General features: G+C 40.7%; 1 protein-coding gene across 5 annotated transcripts in view; it reads right to left on the bottom strand.

Moving 5' to 3' along the window:
* Positions 1–9,276: 9,276 nt before the first annotated feature.
* The window catches only part of ablim3 (actin binding LIM protein family, member 3), a 212,176-nt gene continuing 206,799 nt past the window's right edge, over positions 9,277–14,653 (bottom strand). For all 5 annotated transcript variants that reach the window (XR_013548085.1, XR_013548088.1, XR_013548087.1 and 2 more), the window contains 2 exons: positions 11,696–11,776; positions 9,277–10,005 (listed from right to left, as the gene is read on the bottom strand). Coding sequence is in view for 1 of the 5 variants with exons in the window: in XM_078411587.1 (XP_078267713.1) it covers positions 9,892–10,005; positions 11,696–11,776 (195 nt within the window). In the remaining 4 variants the exon portion in view is untranslated. The remainder of the gene's footprint in view (positions 10,006–11,695; positions 11,777–14,653) is intronic.

Raw genomic sequence — 14,653 nt, 5'->3', positions numbered from 1 at the left:
GTTAGTCATCCCATCCATAACCATTCACTCAACTCACCACTGCCAAATAGTAGCAGCACTTTGTACCATCTACAGGATGCACTCACCAAGACTCATTCAACAGCACCTTCTAAACCCATGACTTTTACCAACTAGAAGGACAAAGGCAGCAAAAGCATGAGAACACCATCACCTGGAAGTTCTTCTCCAAGCCACACACCGCCCTGACTTAGAAACATATCACTATTCCTTTACTGTTGATGGCTCAAAATCCTGGCACTATCTCCCTATCAGCACTGTGCGTTTACCCACTCCTCAAGGACTTCAGTTGTTCACCAAGGCAACTCATCCCACCTTCTTGTGCAATTAAGGGATGGACAATTAAATACTGGTTCAAAATACAAAGCCAACATCCTTAAATGAATAAGTTTAAAATTGTCATGAGTCCTATGGAGAGCATATGCAAGAACTATAAGATAGTCTCTATCAAGGGCATCACGGTGGCGCAACGGTAGAGTTGCTGCCTTACAGCACTTGCAGTGTCGGAGACTCGGGTTTGATCCCGACAACGGGTGCTGTCTGTATGGAGTTTGTACGTTCTCCCCGTGACCGCATGGGTTTTCTCCGAGATCTTCGGTTTCCTCTCACACTCCAAAGACGTACAGGTTTTAAGTTAATTGGCTTGGTATAAATGTAAATTGTCCCTAGTGTGTGTAGGATAGTGTTAATGTGCGGTGATTATTGGGCGGTTCAGACCCGGTTGGCCGAAGGGCCTGTTTCCGTGCTGTATCTCTAAACTAAACTAAACTAGACTAGTCCTTGCATATCAGGCATAGTTCTACTGATTGTTGCGCAGATACCATGATTTTGTGTCCGTGATTTTCCATCATTACTTACTTTGTGGGTGGAACAGGTGTGTTCTTTTTTTTCTTTTGATGCAAGTGTGGATACGTTTGAAGCTTTACAAAAATGTCAGTTTCCAATATGTTTTTATTGAAAAATAAACTACATTAAATTGACAAAAGGAAACAAGGTTTTCTTGTCAGCTCTGTTTTGCATTCCACAATCATTCAAAATAATTTTAAATTAGTTTTGTAGAAGAAATCTTGCACAGCCTCCAATCTATTCATGGCAATATTTTTTTTCAGTGGCCTTTGCTCAGGGAAGAGGTCTCTTCCTGGTCATGTATCATCTCAAATATTTAGTTCCCACGTAAGAAATGTCCCTTGTCTCAGTAAAATAGCATGGTGTTGGCCAAATTTCATTTATAGTTTTAGAAATACAGCCTGGAAACAGGCCCTTTGGTCCATCACATCGACCAGCGATCACCTGTACATTAGTTCTATTTTACACACTCGGGACAATTTACAGAAGTCAATAAACCTACAAACCTGCTCATCTCTGGAATGTGGGAGGAATCCAGAGCACCCGGAGGAAACCCATGCGGTCACAGAGAGAACATACAAACTCCATGCAGACAGCAACTGTAGTCAGGATCGAACCTAGGTCTCTGGTGCTGTAAGGCAGCAACTCTCCTGCTGTGCCAATGTGCCGCCCCAAAATTGTTTGTCACTCATCAGTCTTTCTTCTTGGGTTGGGTCATGATGTTGCATGTTGACAATCTGCTTAGGCATGGAGGGCATCGCCAAACAAAATCATTTGAAGATGCTTTTTTTCAGTGCAGGTAATTAGATACAAACTGATTTTGTTAATCCATAGTTAATGCTGAAAGCATTAGGTGATTCTGTTGCCGCCTTAGTTAGATTACTGCCCCAACAGAGAGATCTTCAAGACGTTTCAGTTAAATTAGATGTTTATTGAAGTAGTTGTACAAACAAGAAGATGAACATACCAGGCTGTACTTATTTTGCATTCAAGTCATAGCTGGCTGCTCTGTTCACCCCATCTGCCCACAGCTCTCCTTGCAGGCCTGGTAAGAATTGTATCTCACCAAGCTTCCTGTGCCTAACTCCTCCAAGACCCTGTGGCTCCAGATATACCGCCTAGTTCTGGCTCCTCCCAGTCTGTTATGCCCGTATATGTATTCATCTAATGACAACCCCCAAGTATCCAAAATAATACAGCAAGATATATCTAGACAAAATAATATTATAGGCTAAAGCATTTAGCACCAACACAAATGGCTCCTATGTCCCCCATTGTAGGCTCATCCAGAAGATTAAAATGCATGGATTAATAATGACTTGGTCGTACTCAGCATTGTACAATATTTAGGCTGGAGGTCTGTGACCAGTGGAGTTGACACCAAGATTGCTGGGATTGCAGACTTTGTGTAGGGGTTGACGTACACATATAGTGCTAAAGTCTTAATCTGCAGGTCGAGACATTATGTGGAGCCACATTTGACGTGCTATGTTGCTTCTGATGTTGGACCACTCGATCCACTGAATGTCGGAATGGCTCCCCATTTTCCTGCTGCCCGGATAATCAGGGTCAAACTATTCCACTCTGTATGTGTCCACAGACTGTAGATGGTGCAGCAAGTTTCAAATACTGAGATGCAAGTTTCAAAACCCCTCCTGAGGTTTTCACACACTATGCACTGTTTACAAGATGAACAGCTCTCAGTCACATGGACAGAGAACAGTTTGTGAAAAGATCTGAAGGTTTTGCATGGAAGGTATTTTCATAAGCTTAATTCTCCAAAAATAGGGAACAATTTATATTATGGTCAATCTATACAGCTGATTTTCCGATTGTACTGCACAAGCAAGCTAGGAACTTTTTCATGTCCATAATCTAGTGCCTCTTATCTATAATGTGTTAAGGAAATATTTTCAATGTTATTTGGTTGATTTTAAATTCATGGTACCAGTAAATGTCAGCAACACCAAGTTACTTTCTGCCTTTGAAATATTGTTAATTCTGCCAATATGGCTTTCATATCATTTTTTAGATTTACTAAAAAAATAAGATTTCCCCAAAAATATTGAAAATGGAAAATATAATGATCAATACCGTTATCACATCATATTGTACAATTCCACTTACATTTGTATATGATTATGGTTACTGTTTATGGGTGTATTATTCAGATAGCCAAGGCTTTCTGGAGATGATACCAGCCATTCCTCTACAGTCATATCATCATCATCATATCATATCATATATATACAGCCGGAAACAGGCCTTTTCTGGAAGATCATCATGACTCTCCACAGTAGGAGGACTGGGCTCTCTGTGGACAGGTTTATTTATGACAAAATGGCATTGTGCCACAAGTACAGCAGGTTTCAATAGACAATAGACAATAGACAATAGATGCAGGAGTAGGCCATTCATCCCTTCGAGCCAGCACCGCCATTCAATGCGATCATGGCTGATCACTCTCAATTAGTACCCCGTTCCTGCCTTCTCCCCATACCCCCTCACTCCGCTATCCTTAAGAGCTCTATCCAGCTCTCTCTTGAAAGCATCCAACGAACTGGCCTCCACTGCCTTCTGAGGCAGAGAATTCCACACCTTCACCACTCTCTGACTGAAAAAGTTCTTCCTCATCTCCGTTCTAAATGGCCTACCCCTTGTTCTGGACTCCCCCAACATTGGGAACATGTTTCCTGCCTCTAATGTGTCCAATCCCCTAATTATCTTACATGTTTCAATAAGATCCCCCCTCATCCTTCTAAATTCCAGTGTATACAAGCCTAATTGCTCCAGCCTTTCAACATACGACAGTCCCGCCATTCCGGGAATTAACCTAGTGAACCTACGCTGCACGCCCAGAGTTCAGTATGGCTTAACTGCTTTATGACTTGGAATTTTTCGAAATAAAAATAATTTCCACTCCCTTCACATTAAAAACTCCAGGCAGTGCTTCCTGCAATTCTGAACTTAGTATGCTGGTGGCAGTGATGACTCATTTATCTTATGCCAGTCCTCTGTGGTGTTTTAATTTCAAAAAGTGCTGTAAGGTTAAAGCTTTGCACACAGGTAGCAAGAGTAGGCTTCTTCAGAGAGCGTTCATGACTCATGTTGAGAGCCTGGCTGCGGTTGCAGAGTTTGCTATGAACAGCAATATCAATAATTGTAATCAAGTTGGTATGTCATCAACATTTCTGGAGCTTATTACCTTGTCTGCAGCCCAGAGAAGATTTACAATTTTATGACAGTCTGTTGTATTCTGAGACCAGGTCTCAGCTTAACCTTGGCAGCCAGGAAAGAAAGGAGGAGAGGACTGGCAGCAAAGATTGAAAGATGGCCAAGATCAACATTGACTACTGACATCTATTGGAGATCCAATCAGCTATTCCCAAAGGAACTGTAAAAGGCCAGACCCAGGGGCTTGCACCAAGCTTCCTTTCCTACCTACCGTCACCCTATTAACTTTTCAAATCCATGTTTGCGTCCTGCAAATGAAATACCAGTAATAACTCTAGAAAAAAATAAATCAGTCTATCCTTGTCTGATTGTTAGCAGATATAGGTTTGCCATTGCTGTTGTGCTGAGTGAATGATTGGGGAGCGGGCATCCGATTATTCTGAGTAAACAGTTGAAAGGAGCATCATTGCATGTACTATCAAAGTAGATATTTGATAGATCAAATTAGATATATTTGATAGATCAAATTAGATATTAGATAGATATTTGATTAGATATTTGATAAATTTGATAGATTAAAAATCTATCAAATTAGCTGTGGGAAACCAGGGTTGAAGTATATCTGTACACCGTCCATTCATTGTTCACAGGACATAGTGGCAGCTAAACAGTTGTTCCTGGAGGAACTACTGAAGGCAATCTAGAAATGCTGTCAAGTAATCTATAGTGCTGATTTCTAAGAGGGAAGAGAGCGAGCCTTCAACATCTTGCGGCCTGGAGTTGATCCTATCCACCCCCTAATTGTATATTTCTGGATCAGTTGTATGGAGATTTGATTGGATTTCCTGCCCCCTCAATGAGTGTTCCTGTCTTGCTCATCTTGCTCTGGTCACTCAATGGTAAAGAAGCCTGATTAAGAAAATGTTGATTCAAAAGACATAATATCATCATTATAGAATCAACATGTCGCGTCTGCATCTCGATGTTGAGCTCATCCATCAAGCACTCAATTACACCATGGAAAAAAATCCACCCCATTATGTCATCTATACAAATAACACCAGGTTTATGGATTCCTGATACTAATGGTCAGCATTCTTTCGAGGGCATGCTTTCATTTCATCTGAAAGGAGATTAAATTTCTTATCCCAGGGAATAATGGTGAAAATTGCCACGCAGCATAACAATAATGAACAGGTTCTGCTGGATTACATGGTACAGACAGTTGATGTTGTTCAGTGGATTTAATTTTAGTAGCCAAATAACCACCTTTCCCAATGATGGTATCATGAGGATTGTTTTGAAATTTTTTGCACCTAGCTAATAATGTCCTTTGAATCAACATGTCTCAGACACTGTAATTTTTCAAACTCAGTGACTAATGGTATGCTGGTAAATGATGCACCCATTCTGAGCCAGCTACATTCTGGAACCTGAGATGAATGTCTATTCATTCTGTTGCTGATTTTTTGGCAGTACTGTATTGTATTAAAAAGGAGTTGGTCTAGGGTATTGAGCACTTCACGTTATTTTGTCATTGGCAAGGTTGAAGCCATTCTGTTCAATTCCCGAAAGGCATTAGACAATAGACAATAGACAATAGGTGCAGGAGTAGGCCATTCAGCCCTTCGAGCCAGCACCGCCATTCAATGCGATCATGGCTGATCACTCTCAATCAGTACCCCGTTCCTGCCTTCTCCCCATACCCCCTCACTCCGCTATCCTTAAGAGCTCTATCCAGCTCTCTCTTGAAAGCATCCAACGAACTGGCCTCCACTGCCTTCTGAGGCAGAGAATTCCACACCTTCACCACTCTCTGACTGAAAAAGTTCTTCCTCATCTCCGTTCTAAATGGCCTACCCCTTATTCTTAAACTGTGGCCCCTTGTTCTGGACTCCCCCAACATTGGGAACATGTTTCCTGCCTCTAATGTGTCCAATCCCCTAATTGTCTTATATGTTTCAATAAGATCCCCCCTCATCCTTCTAAATTCCAGTGTATACAAGCCCAATTGCTCCAGCCTTTCAACATACGACAGTCCCGCCATTCCGGGAATTAACCTAGTGAACCTACGCTGCACGCCCTCCATAGCAAGAATATTCTTCCTCAAATTTGGAGACCAAAACTGCACACAGTACTCCAGGTGCGGTCTCACCAGGGCCCGGTACAACTGTAGAAGGACCTCTTTGCTCCTTTCTGTGCTCCTCCTAGACCTTCAGCTGTTGATTCTGCTTTTTCCTCATATGCCCGGTCAAGTTAAGCTGCAATACATCATTTGCTGCATCGAACCGTGTCTCAAATCCTACTTAATTGCCACTTCCAAACAAGTCTTTAGTCAGTGAAATTGTCTTTGCTGCCTTCAGATGGAATGTTTTTCACATAACTGGAAACTTTAGAGATGCAGCGTGGAAACAGGCTCTTCGGCCCACCGAGTCTTGGCCGACCCGCAATCCCCCACACACGAACACTATCCTACACACTGGGGATAATTTTACCGATGCCAATTAACCTACAAACCCGTATGTCTTTGGAGTGTTGGAGGAAATCGTAGCACCTGGATAAAATCCACACGGCCACAAGGACAATGTACAAACTCCGTTTAGACAGCACCCGTAGTCAGAATTGAACCTGGGTCTCTGGCGATGTGATGCAGGAACTCTACCACTGCGCCACTGTTGTGTCCTAATGTGACCCATGTTCCTCAACATATTCTTGTTTCTCTGATCATGGTAACTGTCACTCTTCCTCAGCTGTGGCTGATGGACATCCGAGAAAATTTGCCCCACCATGGCCTCAAGATTTTCGAGAGCTATTATTACCAGACATGAGATGGAGTCTGTAATTGCACCATTTAAAAAGAACTTTTAAAATAAACTTAACATGACCTCAATTCCCAGTGTCCATAAGACAAGGCAAAGTAAGGGGCAACAAAAACTATTTTTTTCCTTAATGTATGATCATTCAACTGAACATGACCCTATGCATTAATAGACAGAATGTGGTGGAGGACAGACACACAAGAGAACTTCAGAACACCAAACCCACCAGTGCCATCAAACGCTTATCACACATTTACCCAATCATCCCGGGATCATTCTTGTAAACTCCTCTGGACCCTTTCCAATGCCAGCACATTCCTCTTCAGATCGGGGGCCCAAAACTGCTCAAGATACTCCAAATGTGGTCCGACCAGTGCTTTATAAAGCTTTAGCATTACATCCCTTTTAAAAAATATTCTAGTCATATCATATCATATCATATCATATATATACAGCCGGAAACAGGCCTTTTCGGCCCTCCAAGTCCGTGCCGCCCAGCGATCCCCGTACATTAACACTATCCTACACCCACTAGGCCTCTCAAATTAAATGCTAACATTGCATTTGACTTCCTGACTACCGATTCAACTTGCAAATGAACATTTTGGGAATCTTGCACTAGCATTCTCAAGTTCCTTTGCACCTCTAATTTCGGAATCCTCTCCCCATTTAGAAAATAGTCTACGCCTTTATTCCTACTACCAAAGTGCACGACCCACACTTTGCTACACTGCATTCCATCTGCCACTTCTCTGCCCACTCTCCCATCAAGTCTAAGTCCATCTGCAGAGTCCCTGCTTTCTCCACGCCACCTGCCCTCCATCTATCTTCATTACAAACTTGGCCACAAAGACTTCAATTCCCTCATCCAAATCATTGATATACAATGTGAAGAGTATTTACCCCAATGCAGACCCCAACGGAACACCACTAGTCGCTGGCAGGCAACCAGGAAAAGCCCCATTTATTCCCACTCTTTGCCTTCTGCCATTCAGCCAACCTGATATTCATGCTAGCATCTTCCCTCTAATACTATGGTCTTTCATCTTCTTTAGTAAGGGCTAACCTTGAACTCATACCCTAAATATATAAGATATCTGACCAATTCAAAGTACCAGTTTGATTAAAATATTACAGTTGTTTTGTACTTCATTAATATCTTTTCCTTTCTCTGCATTTCTTTAGCGTTCTCCCTGTATTCATCTTTTTGACTGACTCATTTAAAAATCTGTTATTGAGCTCCTAAGTTAAATAAGATTTTAATTCTTTTGTTGCATTTGTTATGAAAACATAGCAGAATATTCTTCTACTGCTGCCCGTTGGTACCATTAATTTTGTAACTACTTATTACCTGTCACATTGTGCCGAATAATTTTTGCCACAAATGCTCCATTTAAATTGGAGAATTTAGCCATTCTCCATTTAAGTTGATCAATAAATGAATCGCCGATTAAAGTAAAAACAACAAAAATACATCTTCCACTTAAACAATTGAATTTTGCAAACATGCTGTCATGTTAAGTTGATTGATTCGAGTTTTATGCACATTGCATTCTAAACAAATATTTTTATGACCAGTTTAGTAATTAAATCAATGGCAAGTAAATAGAAAAGGTTTTAGTTCCACATTTTGCTCAGCTATGTGTTAAGATTCGTTTTTTTGCTTTCTATAATTCTTTTGAGCTGAAGAAGCTATTTTTTTAAATCTACATGATGTTTTGACAGCTCAAAAATGAAATGAATCATTTCCAAATTCTATTATGCAGTCCTGACTTTAGAAAAAGGCCTTATAATTTACACCACAATGCATTCCAGGACAAAGTGAGTGAAAGTTTCGCATTGGCTTTACAGAGGTCCATTTTTGGAATTACAGAGACCTGCCCAGACATCTTTCTTTGACATGAACCTGGGACCAATGCACCTACCACATTAACAGAATAAAATCTGCTCGGGAAAAATAAAGAGCTGAGCCCTGATTCAAATTTCAAGCAGTTTAGCAATTCTCCACTTTTGATCCGGCTGGGAACCTCTCCTCCCAGTCGCTAGAATGAGTTAACTTTAAGTTCACACACATCTTGTTTGAAGTAAAAGGTGCATGTGAAAACATGTACCTCCAGATTCAGGGGACAGTTTATTCCCAGCTGTTATCAGGCACCTGAATCATCCTACCTACAGAGCAGTCCTCAACTACTATCTACCTCATTGGTGACCCTTGGACTATCTTTCATTGGTCTTTTACTGGCTTTATCTTGCACTAAACGTTATTCCTTTATCATGCATCTACATACTGTAAATGGCTCGATTGTAAGCATGTATCGTCTTTCCACTGACTGGTTAGCGTGGAGCAAAAGCTTTTCACTGTACCTTGGTACACGTGATAATAAATTAAACTGAACTGAACAAATCAGTCTAAGCCAAATTTGCATGATTTATTTATTGAACAAAATGCAGCGATTATCAATGAACAAACAATTATGGGGCTCTATATCAGCTAACAAAAAATGTTAAGAATCATTAAAGAAAATGTCATCATTTACAGATGTGCTTATCTGTGTCACCATCATGGCTTCCATTTAAGACAATGTGCACAAGAGCTCCGTCAGCAATACATTTTGTCGGCAGTTCTCTCTACTGTAGAGTGTTGTCATTCAGTAATTCTAAATGTATGGTAACTTAAATGCTCCAAAATAAAATAATTCATAGACAATGCAAATTAAAACTCTCATCTGAGGAAGAGAAGGAAATCAAACAAAAGATAAATGAGAAAAAAATCCTACTTTATTTTTAAAAAAAATCCCACTGGGGCCACTGCAATCCTACTCTCAAAACCAGATGATTAGTGAATTATATCACAAAAGATGCATAAAATAATGGATATATGAGCCCACAGCTGACAGACATTTGCAGAACATCCATAGATACTTGTAGCTTTCTTACCATTATATGATGTGAAAACACTAATAACAGATTGTGTGATTAAATGCTCGTATACTTGGGCGGGTAGTTTTTCCTTTAATAGGATGGTTACATTTGCTTAAAAGAGCCTCGCTTGCTTTTTCATTTCATTTCTCTTCCATAAGGCAAGTCGATCAAACTCTGCGAGTGTCATTCCAAACACACGATAGAAATCTTCTGGTGATAAGTGACGCTGTGAAAAAAAGACAAAGAAAACCCATAAATCTATTGGGAATTGTAGTAAAGTCTACACATTGTTTTATTACTGTTTAAAGTAATGTCTGCATTGTCCTCATATATCTTATGTCATGTAAAGCATTAGGAAGCAGTGCAAACGCCATTGGGATAAACTGTACCAAAAATATTAAGGAGTAGATACTTCATCCAATCCTAACCCACTTAATCAGTAATAAATCATCAGTTCTTTCTATGCTAAATTACTTAGAAGTGATCCCATGGAAACTCTTTCTGTTTTAGCCAATGAAATGGGAGACTATAAAAGGTGACCAGCTTGCTACAAAATTGCTAGTTTCAAAAGCTTATTATATAAACTGGATCCCTAATTTATCAGTTCAAGAAAATTGATTCCAATGCATTGGAAAAGACAGGACAAAATTATGCGTCTACTCAGTCTGGACACCATGTGGGCTTGTTTTATCCAACGTTGAGTATAGGAGCAAAGAGGTCCTTCTACAGTTGTACCGGGCCCTGGTGAGACCGCACCTGGAGTACTGTGTGCAGTTTTGGTCTCCAAATTTGAGGAAGGATATTCTTGCTATTGAGGGCGTGCAACGTAGGTTCACTAGGTTAATTCCCGGAATGGCGGGACTGTCGTATGTTGAAAGGCTGGAGCAATTAGGCTTGTATACACTGGAATTTAGAAGGATGAGGGGGGATCTTATTGAAACATATAAGATGATTAGGGGATTGGACACATTAGAGGCTGGAAACATGTTCCCAATGTTGGGGGAGTCCAGAACAAGGGGCCACAGTTTAAGAATAAGGGGTAGGCCATTTAGAACGGAGATGAGGAAGAACTTTTTCAGTCAGAGAGTGGTGAAGGTGTGGAATTCTCTGCCTCAGAAGGCAGTGGAGGCCAGTTCGTTGGATGCTTTCAAGAGAGAGCTGGATAGAGCTCTTAAGGATAGCGGAGTGAGGGGGTATGGGGAGAAGGCAGGAACGGGGTACTGATTGAGAGTGATCAGCCATGATCGCATTGAATGGCGGTGCTGGCTCGAAGGGCTGAATGGCCTACTCCTGCACCTATTGTCTATTGTCTATTGTAATGCAGACTGCTCATAGCAATGTGCAACATCAATTAGAAATCTTAATAAAGGCCCTTAATATTCAGAAACATTCGATGAATATGGCCAATTGATGCAATGCACAGATCTAAACTCCAAAGAAGAATGCAATTCAAGGAACACAAATGGATGAATGTAAGGAACGTACGTCATTACATACATTATCCCAATACAACAAATGATGCAAAAGAAGTTAAGAAATTATGTTCAAATGCTACACTGGGAGTGAGTATTGTGGAAGCAGATTGGATGAATGTGAAATATTTTCAGTCTGCATGAGTAAGTAATCCATGAGGTTATTTACATGAATCATTAAATAATAATTTAAATTGGTTTATGTATCTAATTCTGCCAACAATAGTGTTTTAGTTCTACTCTTGACGCTAAGGACACCATTCCACAAGTGCATGCAGATTTCCTTTCTTCACTTGCAGAATATCACATATATTGATGTAAAACCGTTTCAAACATATGGTATGTTTGCCGTTGTGTGGTTGTGCACCTGGTTACAATACAAGTATATAGAACCAGCATGCCTGCAGAGGTAACACTGAACCTCAAATGTCCCACAGCACATACCTCTAATCTTGTCCTGTCAACATCTTTTGGCAACTTATGTCGACCTCTGGTGGTTACCATTAGCAGATGAAATGGATAAATCTAGAAAGTAAACAACTCAATCAATTGCATGAAATCACTTTAAACCTATTCGGCTTGGAAGTCGACAAGAACTAGAGAAATTGGAAGGCAGACAACAGTGGAATGGTTCATGAGTGTAGAGTGTAATAAAGCAGCATTTAAATGGAGTTAATTAGCAGTTCCTCTAGGTTTCTGTCAGATAAATCCCTAAAGTAAACAATGTAATTCTTCAATGTTATTGTGTGGTACAAGGAAGCAAACTGTGTCCACGTGTTGGCCATCGATATTTTAGCAGAAATGTTGTATAGAGATTGGATGACATAGAGGCTTTTGTAGTGAGCAATGTGATTAATTTTCAATAAAAAATAAAACAAGGAAAAGTTCGGGATTAACTGCAACTGCCCTTCAGAACCCTCCATACAACCAATGCACTAACCCGTGAAGGACCTGAACATCAACAATGTAGTCCAAAGATGCACAACACCTGTCTGGATGGTACCTCTGGGTCTCCATATACGCATCTGCCTCTCATGAAGAAGCAGATCTTAACAATACTTGTGGAGCCTCGTTCGGTATATCCTGAAGTGACCCAACCTTTGAACTGAGGACCCATCTTGGGTTGCTCCTCTTTAGATTTTTTAGATTTAGATTTAGATTTAGAGATACAGCACGGAAACAGGCCCTTCGGCCCACCGAGTCTGCGCGGCCCAGCGATCCCCGCACATTAACACTATCCTACACACCCCAGGGACAATTTTTACATTTGCCCAGCCAATTAACCTACATACCTGTATGTCTTTGGAGTGTGGGAGGAAACTGAAGATCTCGGAGAAAACCCACACAGGTCACGGGGAGAACGTACAAACTCTGTACAGACGGCGCCCATAGTCAGGATCGAACCTGAGTCTCCGGCGCTGCATTCGCTGTAATGGTTCAGTCTGCTTGGCCACACGATTGTGCTGTTTGGTAGGGATGTCCTCTTCATCTCCCATCTTACCACCTTTGCTTGACCCACCCATCTAACCATCCTGCTAATTGCTGCCACTTCCCCTACAATTCCTTGTACATGGATGCATCTGGCTTTCTTTGCATGCTTCTGAATGATGGAGCAGGTAAAGGAAAAGGCTTTCCCACATGATGCCTGTTCTGTGAGCAAATTATCAGAAAAATTTAACATGGCTTTATGGATGTGTGTATAGATATTGTCCCATGACAATGAAGACGTGCTTGTTCCCTCTGGCAAATGCTAGTAAAGTTGAAGTCCTGTGCAAGCACCTATATATATAGGAAATTGTTTCCTGATGCCTGAAAAAAGATCTAGTGATGTGGATACAGAAAGGTAGATGGTCGGGGAAAAAGAAGCCACAACAAAGGAAAATGGGATTTTAGTTTTATACAGGACCGTTAATAAATTAAATTCCGAAGAATGATGCTGAATCTGTACAAGGTATTCATTAGCTCACTGAAGAAGTAGTACATACACTCTACACATTAGATTTTTGGCCAGATGTTAAATGACTTGGAAAAATTGAAGGAGAGATTGGGGCATTGAGTATAAGTCAAGTGAATGTTGCAGCTTTATAAAACTTTGGTTAGACCTCAATTTGAGTATTGTGTGTGATTCTGGTCACCACATCACTAGAATGATGTGAAGGCTTCGAAGAGAGTGTAGAAGATGTTTACCAGGATGCTATCTGGAAAAGAGAGTATCAGCTATAAGAAGAGGACGGACCGACTCGGTCTTTTCGTAGACTTTTGTCAGGAGCATCGGAAGCTTTGAAGATATTTGATAGAAGGATATACAATTGTAATAGATTGTGTAGACAATCAGGATCCACTTCCCAGGGTAGAAATGTCAAATACTAGAGAGCATAGCTATAAGGTCACAGGGAGAAAGTTGAAAGAAGCTTTTTGAAATGTTAGAGATACAGCACGGATACAGACCCTTCGGCCTACCAGGTCTGCACCAACCAGCGGTCCCTGTACACTAACACTATCCTACACACTAGGGACAATTTACAATCTTTACCGAAGCCAATTAATGTACAAACCCGTACATCTTTGGAGTGTGGGAGGAAACTGGAGCACCCAGGGAAAACCCACTCGGTCATGGGGAGAACGTACAAATTCCGTACAGACAGCAGCCATGGTCAGGATTGAACGCCGGTCTGTGGCGCTGTAAGGCAGCAATACCGCTGCACCATCATGCCGCCCCACGATGTGCCCATGCCGAGATGTGCGGAAAAAGTTTTTTTTTTTACACACACAACACATTGCCAGAGAAGCAAATAAGACAGTAGCATTTCAGAGACTTTTAGAAAGAGTGAATATGCAGGGAATAAAGGATATAGAACATATGAAGAAAGAAGGGAAAGGTTTAAGTAGGCATCAATTTCAGCATAGACACCTTGGGCGAAGGGGTTGTTCTGTGCTCTACTGTTCTATGTTCCAAATGCACTGGAATGATAGCTGGAAAGTGAATTATAAAGCCAAGTTACATAATTATGGCATACTGAAGTAGGAAACACCAGAGGCTAAAATCTTAAAAATAGATATGCCAAAGGGGCTGAAAGGACAAATTGTGAAAGATTCCATTGATTTGGAGATTAGTATCAAGATTTAGTATTCACAAGAGTAGAAAACAAAGATAAATTGGATATCAGAATGTTATGTTCTTGGAATAGGTTGCGATTATTCATTATTGTGGTAGAGACCATAATACCATATTCAACATAGATTTGATTAATATTTGAAGAGATTATATATAATTACATAGGGAAAGAGCAGAGAAATGAGACCATGATACTAAGATCCAGTTCAATTAGTTACCTTGGCACAGGCATCAAGGGCCAAATTAGCCAATGACCATCAAAACTGTTATCTCAACTTGAAAACTCT

Source organism: Rhinoraja longicauda, chromosome 14, assembly GCF_053455715.1.
Source record: "Rhinoraja longicauda isolate Sanriku21f chromosome 14, sRhiLon1.1, whole genome shotgun sequence".
Classification (NCBI taxonomy): Eukaryota; Metazoa; Chordata; class Chondrichthyes; order Rajiformes; family Arhynchobatidae; genus Rhinoraja; species Rhinoraja longicauda.
Note: the sequence above shows the minus strand (reverse complement) of the source record. Positions and strands in the feature narration are given on the sequence as shown.